Genomic DNA, 24,224 nt, shown 5'->3' with positions numbered 1-24,224 from the left:
CATTTACTGGAGGATGTGTGGGGGAGGATCCATACAGAAACAAGACGATCGCGCTGGTCCCACAGATGTACAATTGGGTTCAAGTTTGGTGAATTAGGGCGCAAGGGGAGTACTTGGAAGTCTTGGTCATGCTCTTCCAACCACTGTCGGACATTTCTAGCTGTGCGACATGTTGCATTGTCTTACTGGAAGATTCCATCTGCCCCAGGGAAGACAAACCGCATGTACGGGTGGACGTGATCTGCAACGATGGATTCATACCCAAATTGGTTCAGAGTGCCTTCCACATGGATGAGTGGGCCCAGAGAATGCCATGAAAAAAATTCCCCAGACCAGAACGCTGCCGCCACCAGCTTGTGTTCTTCCAACAATGGTTGCAGGGTATTTGTTCTCTGATGTTTCTCGCCCGATACGCCAACATCCATCCGTTCGATAAAACAGAAAACGTGACTCATCGGATAAGGCAACCCTTTGCCAATCATCGGTGGTCCATTTACAATATTGCCATGCAAATTGAAGCCTTTTTTCCCGATGCACCTTTGTTAGCAGAGGAGCAGTGACCACCTGTCCGCTTCGGAGCCCCATACTCACTAGGGTTCACTGAACGGTTTTAAACACACATCCGGTAGCCCCCTGGTTGATTTTCATGGTGAGCTTCTCCAGTGTAGCTTGACGCTCATAGCCAACGTTCATCTCACATCAATGGCACGTGGTGCACCGCAGTTTCCACGTCGGTTATTCCCAATGGTGCCATTTGTCTACTCACGATACACTTTCACCATAGCAGTATATGAACAGTTCACAAACTGCGCTGTTTGAGAAGTACTGCCACCCTTGGCCCGAATGTCAATAATCATCCCTTTTTGCAACTCTGATAAATCGCTTCTTTTACCCATTCCAACAACGAGTGATATGTCTTCAGACAGCCTATCTCACACCTTATATACCCACCAAGCCAGCCCACAACACATCACTTCCAACATGGGCTACGCGTTGCCGAAAGTAGGAGGTGGTCATAATAATGTGGGGTATATACTAATTTAATAATGGCTAATTTAATAATGGCTTACTCTTAACAGAACATGACTTGAGAATCTGCTTACTCACCATGGTAAAACACAACTTGCTGTAAACTAATAATTCAACACTTGATGAATTGATAGATATTATGACAATTCATAGTCAGAAATATGAAAGCCTACTTACCAAAAGCAGTGCTTCCAGCTGGTTAATATAGATCTCTTCACTTGCCAGGACCCCAGACAGGACAAGTTTTCTCATTAATAGCCCTTTATCAGATTCGCTTTCTCCCTGTTATAAAAGATATCAGATTTAGATACGTGGGGACACTTAGCAGTGCTATAACATGTATAAAATCATGAATACAATGCTTCCTAATAAAGTTGATAGAAACGAGACGATATTGGTATATAAGTGCAGATTAGTGACCATAGCACAACAAAGTTAAGAATCTCAACATATCTTGGTTAACATGCAAATAGAGAAAAATATTCTATATGTATTTCTGTATAAAGCATCAAATAGTGTACTAAATCAAGGAGGAATGTACAATAGAGGAAGACCTTGGAGATTTTATCAAAAATGTGGAGGTAGGTCACCCCAGCCCAGGCTGGTCCCATTCCTTTTTTTTAAATGGACAGTAGGAACCTGTGCTGGACTTTCCATTTCCACAGGTACCAGTAAAAGTGCTCATATACATTAGATGTACATCAGCCGAATCCACAGATTCCGACTCTTTCACGGCGGTAGGTGTCTGGACAAAGGAAGATTGGGCAGGTTGGATTTCAACATGCCCGATCCTTTCATCTCACGGGAGATAAGCAGCCACCAGAGGTTTCTGGCAGCAGCCTATTCCCCTCTCCCCATCGAGAAAAGCTGCATGCTCGGCCAAACACGAATGTGTATAGGGAGTAGGAAGTCAGGAGGAATAGCTCAGTGGGCCAACAGCTATCTAAGGGTATGGCCACCTCAAATTAGGAAATCGTGGAAGTGCAGGTAACCTGAGAGTCATACCACATATTTGTTCCTAAATGTGAGGATGGGTGTCAGATGTGATAATAATAGGGTCTCAGCTCCACCTGGAGTAAAATAAAGGCAACACAACAAAGCGAAGGAGAAGACCGCTTCATTCTACGGAAAACGTCTATTTAGCAAAATAGTCTTCACATCTGTGGAAATCTTTACTACCCTGCTCTACAACATAAGTCACACCATTATTGGCGATTTCCATCAAAGTTACAATATCTCAAAGTAACCATGATATTTACATAAGCTATTTCAAACCATGTTGCATTTACACTTATCGGTATTACTTTAATGGGGGTCCCACTGCCCGACAGGGTGGAATAGGGACAGGATCCGACTTTCTAACATAGACCTGAAAGGATAGAGGGACATCATAAAAGCACATCTTGGAAAGTGTTTTCTTGTGTGTGGAGCGGTCTAGATTATAGAATAGCAGAGAATTTCCGGAATAAGATGTCCAAAACATGTTAGGGATCGATGTATATTATAAGGCTGAGTTCACAATGTGAGTTTTTGTTGCGTTTTTAACATACTTTGCTTTTGCTTTGGTAGATAAACTCTGTCTCTCACTGGAAGAACCAAAAAAAAAACCTGCAAAGTGTGAACCCAGCCTAACATTCCAAGAATTGAAGCCGCCTGATATTGTAGTTTGACTTACATCTGAAAACCAAGTATAAGATATGCGGCCCCCGAGTGTCAAATCATAAAAATATAAGCAAAATAATGTAACATAATTGTACATTGCGTTCACCTGTTGCAACATTATGTAGTATTTAATATTTTGTATATAGAATCAGAATTAGAAAGAACAGATTAAAATAATCGCTTAAAATATATTCAGAAGTAGAATAAATTCACATGTAGCGTAAACCGCTGATCTTCTGCAACAGATTTAATTGCGTAAAATCCGCAGCATCATACAGTAGCAGCAAAGTGATTTGAAAAATCTCATCCACACGCTGCGTATATGAGCAGAAGAAAATGCTCACAAATTGACCTGCGGTACGTTTTTTTTAATCCGCAGCATGTCAATTGTGTTTGCTCAATACTTGTGTACTTGGTGTTTGATTTTGTCCCTTTTTGGGATGTGTGATATGTCCACACATACAGTCATGGGTATTCATTCTTTGTTTTTCTTTTGATATGAGTGGACGTTTATCGTGAACGTTTATCGTTTGGTCTGTTACTATATAGGTATTCATTTCTGTATTTGCGCAATTGCTGCTTATTTGCTACGGGTTTTCCCCATTGAATTCAATGGGATGTAAAACCTGCAGATAGCAGATGTTGCCTTTTTTTGCAGAGTAAAAGCAGTGATTCTGACGCAAATAAAAATATATTTACACTTTTTCCAAATATTAATCAATTCTTTTAGTGGTTTTACATGTACAGATCTCCATTAAGGCTAAATGCACACATTTCGTATTTCGTTGCAGAAAACACGCACCAAAACCGCAGAAATTTCGCATACCTGTATGTTCACACGATGAGAGGCATTTACGTGTGAAAAGACAGACTTAACAGCTGCCTCGTTTCACACGTAAAAGCTCCTCCTCGTAATTTACGAGGCGTCTGTGACGCTCGTAAATCTTGAGCTGTGCTTCATTGAGTTCAATGAAGAACAGCTCAAATTACGTGGCAAAGAAGTGCCCTGCACTTCTTTGCCGAGGCAGTCAATTTACGCGTTGTCGTTGGACAGCAGTACGTCGGCAAACCCATTCAAATGAATGGGCAGATGTTTGCCGACGTATTGTAGCCCTATTTTCAGGCGTAAAACGAGGCATAATACGCCTCGTTTACGCCTGAAAATAGGTCGTGTGAACCCAGCCTAATAGTGCGTTTTTCGGTGCGGTTGTTACATTTTGATGCATTTTTCGGCACGTTTTAATGCTGCGGGTTTTGGTGCGATTTTCCACATCACTAGGCAGATACAATTCGCTAGCAGAAACGCAAGATAAATGGACATACTGACTATTTTCAAATCCGCACCACAGGTCAATTTACATGGGGAAAAATACTGCAGTGTGTACATGAGATATCCTGGAATCTCATTGACTAGGCTAGGACTGTATTACGCTGCGGCTTTGCCACATGCAAAAAACCGCACATAATACGCATCCTGTGCATTGTCCCTAAAAGGCACACTTTGGGTAAGTCCAAACGTTGCGTAGATACTGTGTATTTTCTGCAACGGATTTAGTTGCGGAAAATCCACAGCATAATACAGTAGCAGCAAAGTGGATGAGATTTGAACAAATCTCATCCAAACGCTGCGTAAATGCTGAACAGAAAAACTCTCAGAAAAGGACCTGCGGTGCGTTTTTTTATTTTTAATTCGCAGCATGTCAATTATATTTGCGTAATCGCTGCTTTTGTGTTGCAGGTTTTCCCCATTGAATTCAATCGGGAGGTAAAACTTGTAACAAATAGCAGATTTTACAGGGTTTTTTTGCGGTGGAAAAGCTGCGATTAAGGCCTCATGCACACGACCGTAGCCATGTGCACGGCCGGGATTTTTGGGTCTGCCGGCCGCGGAGTGACACCCGCGAGCCATCCGCAAATCGCGGGCCGTGCACATGGCTGCGTTCATTATTTCCTATGAGCCTGGACCACAGAACACGGCCGTAATAAGACATGTCTGTTCTTTCTGCGGTCCAGGCTCCTGGGCAATGCACGGACCGTGGAAACCACTGTCGTATACATGGGCCCATAGGAATGAATGGGACCGCAATTGAATTGCGGCCGCAAAAGTACGTTCGCGTGCATGTGGCCTAAGCCGAAAAAAACACAAAACTCAGAAAAATAAATAAATCTTATACTTAGCCGGAATTCTGTGCTTCTTCGTACAGCCCGGCCTACTGGGATGACGTTTCATCCCATGTGACTGCTGAAGCCAATCACAGGCTGCAGCAGTCACATGGGATAAAACGTCATCCCAGGAGGCCGGTCTATAGGACATTAGAGGGTAAATATGCGTTTTGGTACGTGCAGTTTTCCGCAGCGGACATTCTGGTCGAAAAACTGCACCACAATTTGGTGCGATGTTTCAGTCGCAATTCACAGCGGCCGCCAGGGAAAATACACCGTGTGCCTTTATGCAGCGTATCCGCCCTGTGTGAACGTAGCCTTTATGTGAACGCGTGATGTTCACAGGTATCTGACTCAGCTGTAATCACTATACCAGTAAAGGAAAACTTCAGATTACAAAACCATTATACAAGAAGCCTGAGATTAGCTATAATTTACCCTGAAGATAGAAAGTTCGAAGAACACAGAAAGGTACAATACATACAGTATGACCTGCTGTAAAACTAGCTGAGGTAAGGTTACGAAATGTAATTATATACATAGGTAAAACATACAGTGAAAGGCATATATTTCTAGTGGTAAGTGAGAAACCCTTGAAATACTGACCTGCATTACAACTAAACATAAGTCAGATACGATCAATGTTCTGATAATTCATTTACGTGTGTGACATACCTCCCAACTTAAGTATCACAAAGAGGGACAAGCAATGCGGCGCACGCAGCGTAAATGTTTTTTTTTCTCTTAAGCCACGCCTCTAATCCCACCCAATCCCCATCCATACACACCCGGTTCAGCCCACATAGTATCATGCTCCCATAGTGCCTCACACACAGAATAATACCAAATAGCTGCCACCATACGGTATAATGCCGCCATAGCTGCTACCATACAGTATACTGACCCATAGTTGCACCAATACAGTATAAAGCCAACACAAATGCCCCCATACAATATAATGCCCACAAAGCAGCCCCCCTACAGTATAATGCTTGCACAGATTCTCCCATGCAGTATAATGCCCATACAGATGCCCCCATGCAGTATGCCCAAATTCCCCCATACAGCATAATGACCCAGAGCTTCCCCATACAGTATAATGCCCACAGGTGCCCCCATACAGTATAACGCCCCCAGAGCTGGGCCCATATAGCCTAATGACCCCAAAGCTGCCCCATACAGTATAATGCCCTCCTAGCTGTCCTTATACAGTATAATGCCCCCTTAGCTGCCCCTAGTGTCAGTGCACATGTAGGGAGCACCCAGAGTGTCCCCTGTAGATAGTGTCCCTATATAGTGCCACACCCCCTTAAAGATAGCGCCTTTGGGAGCGGAATCCCCAGCTAGAGCATAGGCCGGGCATTCCGTTCCTAGAGGGAAGCCCTGATGTCACTGTCCATATATGGACAGTGACGTCAGTGGCTACTCCTTGAGCGTGAATCCCCGTTCCTGAGGACACAGATACGGTTGACAGCGGGGACATACTCCCGGCTGCCCGAGAATCCGGGACTCTCCCGCTGAGTCCAGGGTGGTTGAGAGGTACGAATGTATGACTGCATGGTCAAAAAAAATCTAATAAAAAACTGCAGGCGGTTTTGTGATGCAGTTTTCAACCATGCATTTATTTTGTTCCAAGTGAAGTACATTAAATGTTTTTTACCTGTAAAACCACACACCCACAAACAACATTGCAAAATAAGAAATTCATGGGAAGATCCTGTGCACTTTTTGATCGTCAAAAAGTTCTCATGTACATATATCCTCAAACTGCCCTCACACCAAATAATGTTTGTGAATGTTTACCTAATGGCGTATGAGAGCTTGATTAGCTTTAGTTTTACACTTTTCACACAGTGTCAATTTTTTAAACATTTTTATTGGTTGAAACGTTCTCTTATGTCATTTACACAGGCTAAATAGACATAAGGGAACATTGCAAATTGCAACATTGTTCCTAAAATCCACACGATATAACATTTGAAACATCCTGCAGACTTCATGGACACTTCATAGATGGCGTACATGTACAATAACTTGTGCAAGAAAATAGCTCACGTGTGATAAATTTGGTGCATTTTATGATTTTTAGCCACAACTCTCTCATCAACGCTACCAACTATTGAGGTAGGTGTAAAAAGCGCCAAAAACATAATAAATTTGGCACAATTTGCCAGTGTCTGGGGCATATGGTGCAATTCCCCAGTGACCTAATATTTACCTACCCGATTTTGCCAAGCTCTTGTTCGACAACGACATACCGCCAGTCCAAAGACCATGATTATAAAAGGAGTATGAACCCCAGCCATCTTTTTTCTCATTCCAATAAGATGTTGGTTGCTATTTATTCTTGAACCATTTTGGTAGTGTTTACAACTCTGGAATAAACTGTAGTTGCACTATGTATATTGCTTTGCTATACGTGAATACTCCATGCATACAATTGCGAAATTATATACCTGGAACTCATGCTTCTGTACAACTATAATGATGTATGTTATTCCTTTCTAGGAAGAGGTTTCAATAAAATTAGTGTAAATAAAGATAAATTAGAATTTGTCACATTTTAAAATCAAATATGCTGCATTTTAGGGCATTTTCACATCAGCGTTGGCTTTCCATTCCGGGGTTCCGTCGTAGGTTTCCGTCATGGAACCCCGCAACGGAGAGTCAAACGGCGTCCACAGCTTCCGTTTGCATCACCATTGATATCAATGGTGACGGAAACATTGATAATGGTTTCCGTTTGCCACCGTTCCGGCAGGTTTCCGTTTTTCCGACGGAATCAATAGCGCAGTCGACTGCATTATTGATTCCAATGTTAAAACTGAAACCTGCCGGAATGGTGACAAACGGAAACCATTAGCAATGTTTTCGTCACCAATGATATCAATGGTGAATGAAACGGAAGCTGTGGTTTCAGTTTGAATTTCCGTTGCGGGGTTCACCCGACGGAAACCTCCGACGGAACCCCGGAACAGAAAGCCAACGTTGATGTGAACAGGCCCTTGCTTAGTAAATCGCTTTAGTACTAATAATTCTACCCATATAAATTAGGAAATAAATAAGTGAAACCTGTACTGAAGTGTCATACTTCGGGTCCATGTGCATGGTTTTTCTGCCTGCACAGACCCTGTACTTTTGTATTGTACTCCACAGTATTATGGACCCATAGGCACTCCGCGTTCTCTCGTATGGCGCCTCCTTGAGTATTCTAACTAGGAAACAATTTTCACAGAATTTCTGATAAAAAAATACCTAGACCTGTGTGCCTCAGTATGAGGCCCCATGAACACGACAGTATTTTCAACGATCCCGAAATACGGATCAGTAAGCATCCGTATTTCATCCGTATATACGGAAGTGTGTCCATAAATACGGTCCATATTGCATCCGTATATACGGATCAGTACAAAAAGAGGGAGGTTGCAAATGATGTCATCAACGTTGCCTAGCAATGCTTCAGTAAATACGGTTTACGGATGCACATCAGTAGCCGTCCGTATATACAGAAGCTCCCATAGATTTCTATGGGAGCGTCCTTGCCGTAATTACTGACAAGAATAGGACAGGTTCTATAATTTTTTTCAGCACGGACACCCATCAGTAAAAATACTGAAAGGCGTCCGTGGCCAATAGAAATGAATGGGTCCGTAATTACGGTCAGTAATTACTGATGAAAAATACTGTCGTGTGAATGGGGCCTGAAATCTTAAGCAAATAGAGGTACACTATGGGTCCACAGTAGTCAATGCTACGTAACAGACCCATAAAGCCTAGTACACACAGGTTTTTTTTTTGCTGGTGATTTTTGGTCATTGAATCTAATGTAAAAACTGCGGGCAAAAAAAACAGCATGCTAAAAACGAGCGCGGCAGGTTTTTTCTGCCTCTCAGTGATTTCAATGGGTGGCCATAGCCGGAAACAGATTGAAGAGCATGCCGTTTTTTTTTCTTTTTTTACGTGCAAGCGGCCAAAAGCTACCCAGGAAAAAAAAAAAATTCTGCCTCCTATTGAAATCAACAAGGGGCGGTTCTAGCAGTTTTGGAGCGGACTCCGACGCAGTTTTCACGTCAAAACCATCACAAGAAAAACCTGTCTGAACTGGATACAGCAGTGTGCATGAGGCTTTATTTTGAGCTGCAGGGAAACAATTACAGTAAGTAGGAACTTAAAGAAATCCTCAATGAAAGAATATTTTGGATAGAGGTTTGGCTCAGCTGAAAAGTCCATTTTATTCTAAAAACATTCCTGCCTTTTTTAAATTATATTTGCACATCTCACAAAGAGGTGGACTCCGTGGACATACATTGTTTTCATTTTTTCTTGTCCAAAAGAAAACGAAAAAAGTACAAGATCACGATGTAATAAGAAATGTGGGACACGTAGCCAGTTAAACCCGGCTTGCTCCGACTAAACTCCTTTGGCAGACCAAAGAAGAACATTTACCGTATACAAACAAATTACAATATGCAAACCAATTCAAACCCTAACATCGTACTGAAAACAATCGCAACAGTTTATTACTTCATTAAATTATGTGAATATACTGTATATATATATACATACATACACACACACATACATATATATAATATCCATTGTCAGCAAAAGCTGGAAAGATAATAAAGAGTTCTAGAAAAGAATGTACAGCAAATATATTCGGCTTGTGAGCCCATTATTCTATGAGTTTATTGTAAAACATACGTTACCAATTGTAATTTTATACTAATACATCATTATACAATTAAGAAGTGAGCAAAATCATAAAGAACGAGTCTAGCACTATATATAGTCTGTTACCCACTTCTGTATATCTCGTCATCATTGGTATCCACACACTGAGCTTTATCGTCTCCTGCATAATATCTGGTCCAGAATATGAATATGGGCAGCTCTAGCAATAGATTTTATAAATGAGGGCTCCTAAAGGAGTCCGTCATTACTGCATGGTCGTGCAGCGGAAGTTCATGATTGAGCATCTCACTAAGGCCACCTTCACATGGCAGTTTTTTGGCCAGTATTTGTAAGCTAAAACCAGTAATGGGTCTTAACCCCTTCCCGTCGTAAACAACTTTCAGATTTTCATTTTTTCCTCCCCACATTCCAAAAGCCATAACTTTTTTATTTTTCCGTCTACATAGTCCTATGAGGGCTTGTTTTTGCGGGACGAGTTGTAGTTTTTCGTAGCGCCATTTATTGTGCCATATAATGTACTGGGAAAAGGTGGGTTAGAAAATGAAATTGTTTTTTGCGCTTCATTTTTACGGAATTCACTGTGCAATTAAAACATGTTGACCTGCAGAATAAAGTTAATACGATTACGGCGATACCAAATATATATAGTTTTTTCTATATTTTACTACTTTTAGGCTATGTTCACACGGAGTATTTTGGGGGAGGAATATCTGCCTCAAAATTCCGTTTGGAACTTTGAGGCAGATATTCCTCTCCCTGCACGCCGATTTTCGCGGCAATTATCGCGCCGTTTTTCGCCCGCGGCCATTGAGCGCCGCGGGCATAAAACAGCGAGAAATACGCTTTCTCCTGCCTCCCATTGAAGTCAATGGGAGGTCGGAGGCGGAAGCGCCCGAAGATAGGGCATGTCGCTTCTTTTTCCCGCGAGGCAGTTTTACTGCTCGCGGGAAAGAGACGCCGACGCCTCCCATTGAAATCAATGGGAGGCGTTCTCGGGCCGTTTCTGCCGAGTTTTGCGACGCGGTTTCCGCGTCAAAAAACTCGGCAAAATACCCCGTGTGAACATAGCCTTACAAGTAAAAAACTATGTGTGAAAAAATGTAATTTATTTTGTGTCGCCAAATTCTGAGAGCCATAACGTTTTTATTTTTCCATCGATTAAGTGGTATGAGCGCTTATTATTCGCGGAATAAGCTGTAGTTTATAATGATACCATTTTGGGGTACATGTTTTGACGTTGTGATCACTTTTCATTAAATTTTTTGTGGGAGATGAGGCGACCAAAAAAATAGCAATTCTGGGGATTATTTTTATTTATTTTTACGGCGTTCACCGTGCGGGTTAAATAATGATATATTGTAATAGTTCAGACTTTTACGGATGTGGCAATACCAATTATGTTTGTTTATTGAATTTGTTTTACTATGCTCTAGGGGGAAACCGGGAAAAGTTTATTTTTTTTTAACTTTAAAAAAATAAATAAATGTTACATTTAAAAAAATATATTTTACGCATTTTTGCTATTTTTTTTAATTTTTAAATAGTCCCCCCAAAGGGGACTTCAACCAGCGATCGTTGGATTGCTTGCACTATATACTGCAATACTAATGTATTGCAGTATATCGTCTTTCTGACAGGCTTCTATTAAGCCATGCCAGAGGCAGGGCTTAGTAGGAGCACAAATAGGACCTAGCAGACAAAGCAACCATCGCCACCCCTCGATTACATTGCGGGGGGTGCGATGAGCTGCTAGAGGGGGTCGCCCCCTCTTTCTAACGGTTTAAATGCCGCGGTCGCTATTGACTGTGGCATTTAACGGTTTAAATGAGAAGGCCCCTGCTCTACCATTCACTATGTACCGCCGGAAGCTCACAGGCATTGTACCGTGTGGCGGGCAGCTATAGGGGCATTATACTGTAGGCAGTTATAGGGGCATTATACTGTGTGGAGGGCAGTTATAGGGGCATTATACTGTGCGGAGGGCAGTTATAGGGGGCAATATACTGTGTGGAGGGCAGTTATAGGGGGCAATATACTGTGTGGAGGGCAGCTGTGGTGGCATTCTACTGTGTGGGGGCAGCTATGGGGCATTATACTGTGTGGGGAGCACTATGGGGGCAATATACTGTATAGGGCATTATACTGCGTGGGGGCATATTATATACAGTAGTATACAGCAGGCTCAGGGCATAAATATTAGTTCAATGGCGTAAAATGCAAATAAGGGGCTTGGTCTAAATAATCAGTCATTAATTCTAATCAAGGTTCAATCGTGATTTTGATTTGGGTCATAATCGCCCAGCCCTATTCATCTCATTTTTGCTTTTCAGAGGTAGGTCTCCGTTCACATCTGTGTCCAGGTTTTTCATTGTTCTACTCAGTCATAGGAGCAGAACAATAAAAACCTGAAGCCACCGAATCGGTCTCATGGCAAGAACCAATCATAGTGTCCGTCGTTTTGCCGGACAAAATAGCGCAGCATCCTAACGAAGCCTCTAATACAGATGGGCAGTAGGGTAGGGTAACATGTCAGGAGCTGTGATCAATCTAACATTTAAAAAAAAAAGAGACCGAACTGAAGATATTTACGAGGCCCCATAGCGTACAATAAAAATTAGAGAACTGCTTTATGACATATGACTTCTATCAAGAATATGATTGTTTGAAGTTACAGGCCCAAAGCCTGAGGCTGCACTACAGATTGTGATGACGATGTGCCCCTTCAGAATTTCAGTCAGGTGCAGTGTTGTTATGAAGATTTTGTGAATTTAAAATCACTATCCACATCAATGTTCACACAAAAGCAATAATATAGGCACTTAATACATCGAAAAAGTCCTTAGTAACAGTACCTATAAAACTAGCCAGCTTTTCTATTTGCTTCCCCCGCTAAGACATCATTTTCAGATATTCATTGAAAGGAATTGTGCGTAAGAATGGATTCTATCTGTGCCAGTCATTTTATAACATTAAAAAAAAAAAAACATAGATTTGCAGCCGAAGGAAACGAAACCGCACCCAATTCTTGTCTCACCATGTTTAGAAACAGCATTTAGAAGAATTAAAAACGACGGTGCTGCCAAAGGAAGAAACAACACTATCACTCGATCCTGCATAATTATATGAAATGCTGTTAGGACACGATGTTCTCAGAGAGGATCTTTTGTTTGAACAAATTGGGATAGATTCTCCATAGAGGGAAGCCATATTTTTTTTTTGCCGTCAGCCGTATTAGGGCATTTTGGTTTTTAGTGGCATCATTTAATGTACCATATAACATGCTGAAAAGAAAAATAAATAAATCTGTAAAAATGTTTTTTTGCGAGGTGGAATGGGAAAAAAAGTAAACGTTTTTTTGGGTTCCATTTTTTTTACTGTGGTCACCGAGCAGTAAAAACGAATTTAACTTTATTCTGCAAGTCAAAATAAATAAATAAATAAATAAATAAATATATATATATATATATAAATAGGAACAGCACTGTGGTTCCACGCCTGATAAGGCCGGTGCGATGCTTCAAGGCAAGGAGTGACCGCTCCTTGTATAACGCACATCAATAAAAGAGAAAGAATGAAGCTGAACTAAAAAAAACTTGGGTTTATTCATCCAACATCCACTACTTTTTTTTGAGTGCTGCTTCATTCTCTCTCTTTATTGAGACACACACACACACACACACACACACACACTTATATTGAAAAGTCATCTAAAAATGTATAAGTATGTTCGTAGTTGTGAGATGCACCGTCCATGGGATCAGGCACTTTCTCCAACACATTCCACAGCCGCTCGATCTGATTGAGATCTGGGGAATTGGGAGGCCAAGTCAACACTCTTACTCTGAACAATTTTCAGTGTGGCAGGGCGCATTATCCTACTGAAAGAGGCCACTGCTATTAGAAAATATTGTTGCCATGAAGGAGTGTGCTTGGTCTGCAATATTGTTTAGGTGGGTGGTACATGTCAGTCACATCCACATGAATGCCAGGACCAAAGGCTTCCAGCATAACATTACCCAAACACAGCAAGATGCGTGGCACTAAGTATACCGACACCTTTCTATCATACAAACGCTCATCAATAAACCTGAGGCCCCCATGACCCGGATGGCAGTTCAGTGGTTTGGAGATGCTCTGACTTAGTCGTCTAGCCATCACAATTTAGTTCTTGTAAAGTAGGTCAGACCCTGGTGAAACACAAACTTCAAGAACGGACTGATCACTTGCTGCCTAATATATCCCACCCGTTTCAGGTGCCATTTTCACAAGATACTAAACGTTATTTACATGATCTGTCTGTGGTTTTAATGGCTAAATCATTGGCCATACCAGATGCTGGGCACACTCAGGTGCTTAAACATTGTACCTATTTGAAGAAAATAACAGGTTGGTGGCTTTCTGCTATCTAGCACTGCTATGCGGGTCCTCCGATATAGGACACTATTATCCATACCTTTAATTATTGCTACGTATGCTGCTATTCCTGTTCCCTGTCATTAGGTGGTAGGGACCCATCTCGTTTGGCTATTGGCCTTATAAATTCTAGTTACACACCACTTAGGCCTATGTCTACATGAACTTATTTTCAGAAAATTACAAGACCTGAAGAGACCAAAAACCTGAAATTAAACTGGAAATTGTAAAAAGTAAGAAGATGTAACATACACGAAATATACACCTTGATAAGTGAGTGCACCACAAACCCTATATGTTTTCTGAAAGCAGACATGATGATTGCAGTTGTCTTGGCGTGCTGTTGGCAGCCAGGTCCACCTTCACATAACTCTCTGACAAACAAGAGGTATTAACCCCTTCAGGACCCAGCCTGTTTTGGCCTTCAGGACACAGCCGATTTTTTTCAAATCTGACAGGTGTTACTTTATGTGGCAATAACTCTGGAATGCTTTTACCTATTCAAGCGATTCTGAGATTGTATTCTCGTGACATATTGTACTTTATGTTAGTGAAAAAATGTGGTCGATAAATTCAGTATTTATCTCTGAAAAACACCAAAATTTAGAGAAAATCTGCAAAAATTAGCATTTTCCTAAATTTAAATGCATCTGCTTGTAAAACATTGTAAGGGTAGGTTCACACACTTAACAAAAAAACGTTGAAAAATACGGAGCTGTTTTAAAGGGAAAACAGCTCCTGTTTTTCAGTCGTTTTTTAAGCAAACTCGCGTTTTTCACGGCCGTTTTTGGAAAAACTGCTCCAAAAACGGCTCAAGAAGTGACATGCCCTTTTTCCGCGGGCATTTATTTACGCTGCCTTTTTTTTTTTACGTGGCCCATCGGGACAGAATGCCGTTTTTCCCATTGAAATGGGCAGATGTTTGGAGGCATTCTGCTTCCAATTTTTCGGCCCGAAAAACGGCCGAAAATAAACCGTGTGAACCCTAATACCACACAAAATAGTCACTAGTTAACATCCCCAATATGTCTACTTTAAGTTTTTTTCACGTCCTCTTATTTTTCTGGGACGTTACAAGGCTTGGAACTTTAGCAGCAATTTCTCATATTTTAAAGAAAATTTCAAAAGGCTATTTTTTCAGGGACCAGTTCTGAAGTGGCTTTGAGGGAGAAAATCACCCCATTCTGACAACTGCACCCCTCAAAGTAGTCGAATCAGCATTCAGAGTGTTTTAACCCTTTACGTGTTACACAGGAATTAAAGCAAAGTAGAGGTGAAATTTACAAAACATTTTGTTTTTGCTGAATTTAATTTGTAATACATTTTTTTTTTTTTGTATCACAGAAGGTTTTACCCGAGAAATGCAACTTAATATTTTGTTGACCAGAGTCTGCAGTTTTTAGAAATATCCCACATGTGGCCCTAGTGTACTACTGGACTGAAACACAGATCTCAGAAACAAAGGAGTACCTAGTGGATTTTGGGGCCTCCTTTTTATTAGAATATATTTTAGGCCCCATGTGAAGAGGTCTCGTGGTGCCATAACAGTGGAAAAACCCCAAAAGTTACCCCATTTTGGAAACTACACCTCTCAAGGAATTTATCTAGGGGTATAGTTAGCATTTTGACCACACAGGTTTTCCGCTAAATATATTGGAATTAGTAAATGGAATTAGTAAGTGGAATCTGTAAAAATTAAAATCTACTTTTTTTCTGAAAAAATGGAAGACATTTTTAATTTTTACAAGGAATAAAGGAAAAAAAGAACCACAGCATTTGTGAAGCAATCTCTCCGGATTACGGCAATACCCCATATGTGGTAATAAACTGCTGATTGGACCCATGGCAGCGCTTAGAAGGGAAGGAGCACCGTTTGGATTTTGGAGCACAGATTTTGCTGGAATGGTTTTCGGTGCAATGTTGCGTTTGCAAAGCCACAGAGGGAACAAAACAGTGGAAACCCCCCAAAATTGACCCCATTGTGGAAACACCCCACAACGAATTTTTCGAGGGGTATAGTGAGCATTTAGACCCCACAGGTCTTTTGCAGAATTTATTAGAAATAGACTGCGAAAATGAACATCTACATTTTTTCCACTAAAACGTTAAATGTTTTCATTTTCACAAGGGATAAAGGAGAAAAAAAACACCCCAACATTTGCCAAGCAATTTCTCCCGAGTACGGAAATGCCCCACATGTGGTCATACATTTTTTTCATTAGAAATGCATTAACACTTTCAGGACTGATCCATTATTTGCTTTCTTATTTTCTTTTTCACTACCCGCATTCCAAGAGCCATAACTTTATTTTTCGTCAGTAAAGTGGTGTGAGGGCTTATTTCTTGCGGGAGGAGTTGTAGTTTCTATTGACACCATTTAAAGTACCATAAAATGTACTGGGAAACTGAAAATAAAAATCTTTGCGGGCTGAAATTGGGAAAAACTGCAGTTCCTCCATTTTTTGGGGGTTTCGCTTTTACTGCTTTCGCCGTGCGGTAAAAACCAAAACTTTACTTTATTCTGCGGCTCAATACAATTACGGGGATACAAAATTTATATATTTTTTTTTATATTTTACTACTTTTACAAAGAAAAATCTATTAGTTAAAATAAAAAATTGTTTTGTTTCATCACATTCTGAGCCGTAACTTTTATTTTTCAGTCGATTGAGCGGTATGAGGGAGGGCTTATTTTTTGCGGGACGAGCTTTAGTTTTTATTGGTACCATTTTTTTGGTACGTAAGATGTGAACAAAAAGTTGCATAAGAATTTTTTTTTTTAGAGCTAAGGTGACAAAAAAAAATGATTTTGGCGGTTTAAACCATTTTATTTTTTACAGTGTTCACCGTGCGGGTTAAATAATGGTATATTGTAATAGTTCGGCCTTTTACGGACGTAGCAATACCAATTTTGCTTATTTTTTTTACATTACTTTAGAAGAAAAATGGGAAAAGGAGGGTTTTTTGAACTTTTAATTTATTTTTTTCTCACTACGAATAACTAATTATTTTACACATTTTATTAATCCCCTTAGGGGACTTGAACAAGCGATCATTGGATCGCTGGTACAATACACTGCAATACTAATGTATTGCAGTATATTGTTATTTTTACAGGCTTCTGTAACAGCACGATCGCTGTTCCTGCCAGTTCGTCCCGGGTGTCAGCTGTAATACACAGCTGACACCCACAGCGTATGGAACGGGTTTAGCACGTGAGCCGGCTCCATACATCAACCCACGCACCATGACGTGCTATTTAGTCATAGTGCGCAAAGGCGTGAATACACAGCAGTTGGTGCAAAGTGAAAATTGCAATTTTCCACTGATATGCCATTTTAGTGCATAATATGTTGTGCCCAGTGTGTGCTACTGAAGACAAATACCTCATAAAACGATAAGCGGTTTATCCTGGGTATGGCGATGCCATATATGTGGACACAAACTGCTGTTTGGGCACGCTGCAGGGCTCAGAAGTGAGGGAGCTCCATTTTGCTTTTGGAGTGCAGATTTTGCTTGGTAGTAGTATTGTTTGGGGTTTTACTAGTATTTCAGTTTATAATGTGGGGGCATATGTAAGCTGTGCGGAGTACATCAGGGCATAATAAGAGGGTATAATAATGGGGTAAATAAATAATAATTCATAGATATGTGGCCAGTGTTGCACTGATAAATGGCGCCCGATCCGATCTGCTTTTGGAACACCCTGCACATTTTGCATCGCCATATTCTGAGAGCCAGAACTTTTGTATTTTTTCTCCACTGGAGCTGTTGCGGGACAATCTGCCGTTTTCATTGGTACCATTTTGGGGTACGTGCAATTTTTTGATCACTTTTTATTCCATTTTTTTGCAAGGCAGGTGACCAAAAACCAGCAATTCTAATACTGTTTTTATAGTTTATTCTTTTTTACAGTGGTCACCGTGCGCTATAAATGAAAGTTTAATTTTACTTTATTCTGTGGGTCGGTACGATTACAGCAATACCATATCTATATCGTCTTTTTTATGTTTTGCAGCGTTTACACAATAACATCACTTTTTTATAAAATAATTTATTTTTTGTCGCCATATTCTGAGAGCCATAACGTTTTTATTTTTCAGTCAAAAAAGCTGCTTAACCCCTTCCCGCTCCTGGACGTACGATTAGGTCATGGCAGCTGTATCGTTCGCGCTCCATGACCTAATAGTACGTCTCGGGAGTAACGGCCGTTTCGGCCGTCCTCCCGACACATACAGGAGCTGTGACAGCTGCTGTCTTGTTCAGCAGCTGTCACAGCTCCTACAGCGGGGACCGATCGCTGTGTCCCCGCTGATTAACCCATTAAAAGCCGCGTTCTATAGAGATCGCTGCTTTTTAGGGGTTAAGCTGCCATCGCCGGCCTGCTACGCGATAGCGGCCGGCGATGGCGACTATGGCAACCGGACACAAAACAATGGCGTCCGGCTATGCCATAGACGGAAGCCTAATGGGTCCTGACAACGTCAGTACCCACTATGCTTGCTGTCAGTGAGTAGCTGACAGTTCTAATAGACTGCACTACGCATGTAGTGCACTGTATTAGAATTGCGATCAGGGCCTCCTGCCCTCAAGTCCCCTAGTGGGACAAAGTAATACAGTAAAAAAAAAAGTTAAAAAAAAAGGTGTAAAAATAAGTAAATAAAAGTTTAAAAGTAAAAGTCCCCCTTTTTACCTTATCAGTCATTTATTATTAATAAAAATATATAAACAAAAAAATAAACTATACATTGGTATCGCCGCGTCCGTAACGGCCTGAACTACAAAATTATTTCGTTATTTATCTCGCACGATGAACGCCGTAAAAGAAAATAATAATAAACCGTACCACAATCACAATTGTTTGGTCACTTCACCTCCCAAAAAATGGAATAAAAAGAGATCAAAAAGTCGCATGTACCGAAAAATGGTGCTGATCGAAACTACTGTTCGTTACGCAAAAAATAAGTCCTCGCACGGCTTTATTGATTGAAAAATAAAAAAGTTATGGCTCTTAGAATAAGGTAACACCAAAAGTGAATGATTGTTTACAAAATGTATTTTATTGTGCAAACGCCATAAGACATAAAAAAAAACTATAAACATCTGGTATCGCCGTAATCGTATCGCCCCGCAGAATAAAGTGAATATGTCATTTATAGCGCACGGTGCACGCTGTAAAAAAAAAAAAGAATAAAAAAACAATAGTAGAATTGCTGTTTTTTAGTCACCACGCCACCTAAAAATAGAATAAAAAAACTGATCAAAAAGCCGCATGCACCCCAAGAAAACTACAATGGATTCCTCAAGGGGTCTAGTTTCCAAATTGGGGTCACTTTTGGGGGGTTCCCAATGTTTTGGCACCACAAGATCTCTTCAAACCGGACATGGTGCCTAATAAAAAAGAGGCCTCAAAATCCACTAGGTGCTCCTTTGCTTCGGAGGCCGGGGCTTCAGTCCATTACCGCACTAGGGCCACATGTGGGATATTTCTCAAAACTGCAGAATCTGGGCAATACGTATTAAGTTGCGTTTCTCTGATAAATCCTTTTGTGTTATAAAAAAAATGGTATAAAGAGGATTTTCTGACAAAAAAAAAATGAAAATTTCACCTCTACTTTGCTCTAAATTTCTGTGAAAGGGTTCATAAACTTTCTAAATGCTGTTGTGAATACTTTGAGGGGTCTAGTTTCTAAAATGGGGTGTTTCATAGGGGTTTCTAATATATGGGCCCCTCAAAGCAACTTCAGAACTGAACTGGAACCTAAAAAAATAAATAAATGAGGCAATACTTTGCTTCTTACATTATACTGATAATGAGCAGCGCCCACCCCGAGATGACCCCAGTTTTGACCGTTTGTATAAACGGAGACCCCCATTAGACCGTTCCAGTGCCCGGTTTTCCCAAGAAGTGTATTTCTATTGATGAGTCCCTGGTACATTTTAAAGGGAGGGTTCAATTCCGCGAGTACCTGCCGGGTAAGAGGGCAAGGTATGGCGTACAGATGTATAAGCTGTGCGAGAGTGCATCAGGGTATACCTACAGGTTTAGGATATATGAAGGAAAGGCCACCCCCAAACCAGACTGCATCCGGGACTACAATAGGTACATGGGAGGGATGGACTTGTAAGATCAAATCCTGAAGCCCTACAGCGCCATGCGGTGTAGTATAAGAAGCTGGCCGGGCACATCATACAGATGGCATTGTACAATGCGTACGTGCTACGTCGATGTGCAGGCCAGACGGGAACTTTCCTGGAATTTCAAGAAGTGATTATCAAGAACCTGATCTTTAGGGACCAAGAAGGGGGGGCACCCAGTACTTCTGGAAGCGGGGGCACACGCATCGTACCAAGGCGGCAACACTTTCCAGGAGAAGTTCCCCAAACTGGCAAGAAGGGAAAAAGTCAAAAGAGGTGCAAAGTCTGCTATAAGAGGGCGATAAGGGATGACACAATATATCAATGTGACACGTGTTCCGAATAACCAGAGCTCTGTATGAAAGTGTTTTAAAATTTATCATACATCCCTTGGTTTATAATTTACCCCAATTTTACTTACCCTGATGCACTCCGCACAGCTTATCCCCCCTCGTCTTTCCCCTCTGAGCCCTGCTGTGTGTCCAGGCAGCTGATAACAGCCACATGTAGGATATTGCCATACCCGGGAGAACCCACATTACAGTTTATGGGGTGTAGGTCTCTGGTCAAAATGCTCACTACACCTCTAGATGAATGCCTTAAGGGTGTAGTTATTAAAACGGGGTAACTGCTTGCGGGTTTCAACTGTACTGGTACCTCAGGTGCTTCTGCATACATGACTTCGCACTAGAAAATCCCCAGTAGGCCAAATGGTGGTCCTTTCCTTCTGAGCCCTCCCATGGGTCCAAATGGCAGTTTATCACCACAAATGGGGTATTGCCGCACTCAGGACAAATTGGGCAACAAAATGGAGTATTTTATTTCTTGTGAAAATAAGAATTTTTGAGCTAAAATGACATATTATTGGAAAAAATATATATTTTTTTAATTCCCAGCCCAATTCAAATAAGTTCTGTGAAGAAACTATGGGGTCTAAATGGTCACATTACCCATAAATGAATTCCTTGAGGGGTGTAGTTTACAAAATGGGGTCACTTCTGGTGGGTTTCCATTGCTTTGATACCTCTGGGGCTCTGCAAATGCGACATGGCACCCGAAAACCAAACCAGCAAAATCTGTACTGCAAAGAAAACACAGCGCTCCTTCCCTTCTGAGGCCTCCCATGGGCCCAAACTGCAGTTTATTGCCACAAATGGGGTATTGCTGCACGCAGGAGAAATTGGGCAACAAAATTGAGTATTTTGTTCCTTGTGAAAATAAGAAATTGATAAAAAATTACATCTTATTGGAAAAAATGAAATTTTTTTTAATGTCACAGCCCAATTGAAATAGGTGCTGTGAAAAAACTGTGTGGTCAAAATGCTAACAACAACCATAAATAAATTCCTTGAGGGGTGTAGTGTCCAAAATGGGATCACTTTTGGTGGGTTTCCATTGCTTTGATACCTCTGAGGCTTTGCAAATGCGACATGGCACCCGAAAACCAATCCAGCAAAATCTGGACTCCAACAAACATATAGCGCTCCTTTCCTTCTGAGCCCTCCCATGGGCCCAAACGGCAGTTTATCACCACAAATGGGGTATTGCCCACTAAGGACAAATTGGGCAACAAAATGGGGTATTTTGTTCCCTGTGAAAATAAGAAATTTTTATCACAAATTACATTTTATTGGAAAAAAATGACCTTTTTTTCATTTCACAGCCCAATTCAAATACGTGCTGTGAAAAAACTGTGCAGTCAAAATAGTAACAACAACCATAAATGAATTCCTTGAGGGGTGTAGTTTCCAAAATGGGGTCACTATTGGGGGATTCCTACTGTTTTGGCACCTCAACACCTCTTCAAACCTGGCATGCTGCCTAAAATATATTCTAATAAAAAAAGAGGACTCAAAATGCACTAGGTGCTTCTTTGCTTCTAGGGCTTGTGTTTTAGTCCACGAGCGCAGTAGGGCCACATGTGGGACATTTCTAAAAACTGCAGAATCTGGACAATACATATTTAGTAGTGTTTCTCTGGTAAAACCTTCTGTGTTACAGAAAAAAAAATTAATAATATTGAAATTCAGCAAGAAAAATGAAATTTGCAAATTTCACCTCCACTTTGCTTTAATTCCTGTGAAATGCCTGAAGGCTTAAAAAACTTTCTAAATGCTGTTTTGAATACTTTGAGGGGTCTAGTTTTTAAAATGGGGTGTTTTATCAGGGTTTCTAATACATAGGCCCCACAAAGCCACTTCAGAACTCAAGAGGTACCTTAAAAAAAGGCTTTTGAAATTTTCTTAAAAATATGAGAAATTGCTGTTTATGTTATAAGCCTTTTAACGTCCAAGAAAAATAAAATAATGTTCAAAAAAACGATGTCAATCTAAAGTAGACATATGGGAAATGTGAACTAGTAACTATTTTGGGTGGTATAACCGTCTGCTTTACAAGCAGATGCATTTCAATTCTGAAAAATTCAATTTTTTAAAAATTTTCTCGAAATTTTGCAATTTTTCACCAATAAACACTGAATATATCGACCAAATTTTACCACGAACATGAAGCCCAATGTGTCACGAGAAAACAATCTCAGAATCGCTTGGGTAGGTTTAAGCATTCCGACGTTATTACCACATAAAGTGAAATATGTCAAAACTTAAGGCCAAAACTAGGCTGCGTCCTTAAGGGGTTAAGGACTTGTTTTTCTCCACGACGGGCTGTAGCTTTTATTGGTACATGCCACTTTTTGATCATTTTTTATTCTATATTTTGGGAGGGGTGGTGACCAAAAAATATAAAAAAAAAAAAAAAAAAAGCTATTCTGGTATAGTTTTTTTATTGATTTGTTTTGAGGTGTTCACTGTGCGCGAAAAATAACATGATAGTTTTATAGTTTGGGTCTTACAAGCGCGATGATTCCAAATAGGTGTACTTAATTTTACGTTTTCATTTTTGTTTGTTTTTTTTAACATAACTTTTATTTTTACACTTTTATTAACTTTTTGTACTTTTTTTTTTGTCCCACTAGGGGACTTGAAGACTTGCAGCTCTGATCACTGCTAGAATACATTACACTACCTACGTAGTGTAACATATTCTAAGGCTGGGTTCACACTACCTATTTTCAGACGTAAACGAGGCGTATTATGCCTCGTTTTACGTCTGAAAATACGGCTACAATATGTCGGCAAACATCTGCCCATTCATTTGAATGGGTTTGCCGACGTACTGTGCCGACGACCTGTCATTTACGCGTCGTCGTTTGACAGCTGTCAAGCTACGACGCGTAAATTGACTGCCTCGGCAAAGAAGTGCAGGGCACTTCTTTGCAATGTAATTTGAGCCGTTCTTCATTGAAGTCAACGAAGAGCAGCTCAAGATTACAGGCGTCAAAGACGCCTCGCATAATGCGAGGAACTTTTACGTCTGAAACAACACAGCTGTTTTCTCCTGAAAACAGTCTGTCTTTTCAGACGTAAAAGCCACTTCTCGTGTGCACATACCCTTACTGTCATTGTGACGTGTCAGTCACTCTGACAGGAATCCTAGGAGGACCAGCCTCCGGCTGCTCTTCCTAGGCTTCCATATATGTGGCAACCCGGAGGCCATTGTCTGGCCTCCGGTTGCCATGACTAGCATCTGCAGCGCCCACAATCGCTTCGTGGAGGCTGCCGATATGCTTCAAACCCCTTAAATGCAGCGATCTCAATCAGTCGCCGCATTTAAGGCGTTAATTGCCAAAATCAGCGGCGATGGTCCGTTAGGACAGTGTGCGCCGGGACCCGCTCCGCAACTGTAAGTCCTGGTGCGGGAAGCAACCCCTCACCAGGACATACAGTTGAGGCGCAGCACGGGAAGAGGTTAAAGAGGTTTACACACAATGTAAACATAATAGATCAAGGTGTGCAAAGGTCATATATACAACAAGTAGTGTCTACTTCAACAAGCTGAAAAAAAAGGCCATGCAAAACTTGTTAATCATCCACAAAAATATACCGAACCCAGCTGCTATACTAACAAAATCAAAATGATAAAATTACAACTTAATTTGCATCTAAAATGCGTACTTAAAGAGGCTCTGTCACCAGATTTTGCAACCCCTATCTGCTATTGCAGCAGATCGGCGCTGCAATGTAGATTACAGTAACGTTTTTATTTTTTAAAAACGAGCATTTTTG

General features: G+C 40.9%; 1 protein-coding gene across 7 annotated transcripts in view; it reads right to left on the bottom strand.

Moving 5' to 3' along the window:
• The window catches only part of ABR (ABR activator of RhoGEF and GTPase), a 400,130-nt gene that overhangs the window by 153,045 nt on the left and 222,861 nt on the right, over nucleotides 1-24,224 (bottom strand). For all 7 annotated transcript variants that reach the window (XM_075854349.1, XM_075854352.1, XM_075854350.1 and 4 more), the window contains one exon: nucleotides 1,207-1,311. In XM_075854349.1, the coding sequence (XP_075710464.1) occupies nucleotides 1,207-1,311 (105 nt within the window). The remainder of the gene's footprint in view (nucleotides 1-1,206; nucleotides 1,312-24,224) is intronic.

This window comes from Rhinoderma darwinii, chromosome 2 (assembly GCF_050947455.1).
Source record: "Rhinoderma darwinii isolate aRhiDar2 chromosome 2, aRhiDar2.hap1, whole genome shotgun sequence".
Lineage (NCBI taxonomy): Eukaryota > Metazoa > Chordata > Amphibia > Anura > Rhinodermatidae > Rhinoderma > Rhinoderma darwinii.
This window is presented reverse-complemented; position numbering and strand designations above follow the sequence as displayed.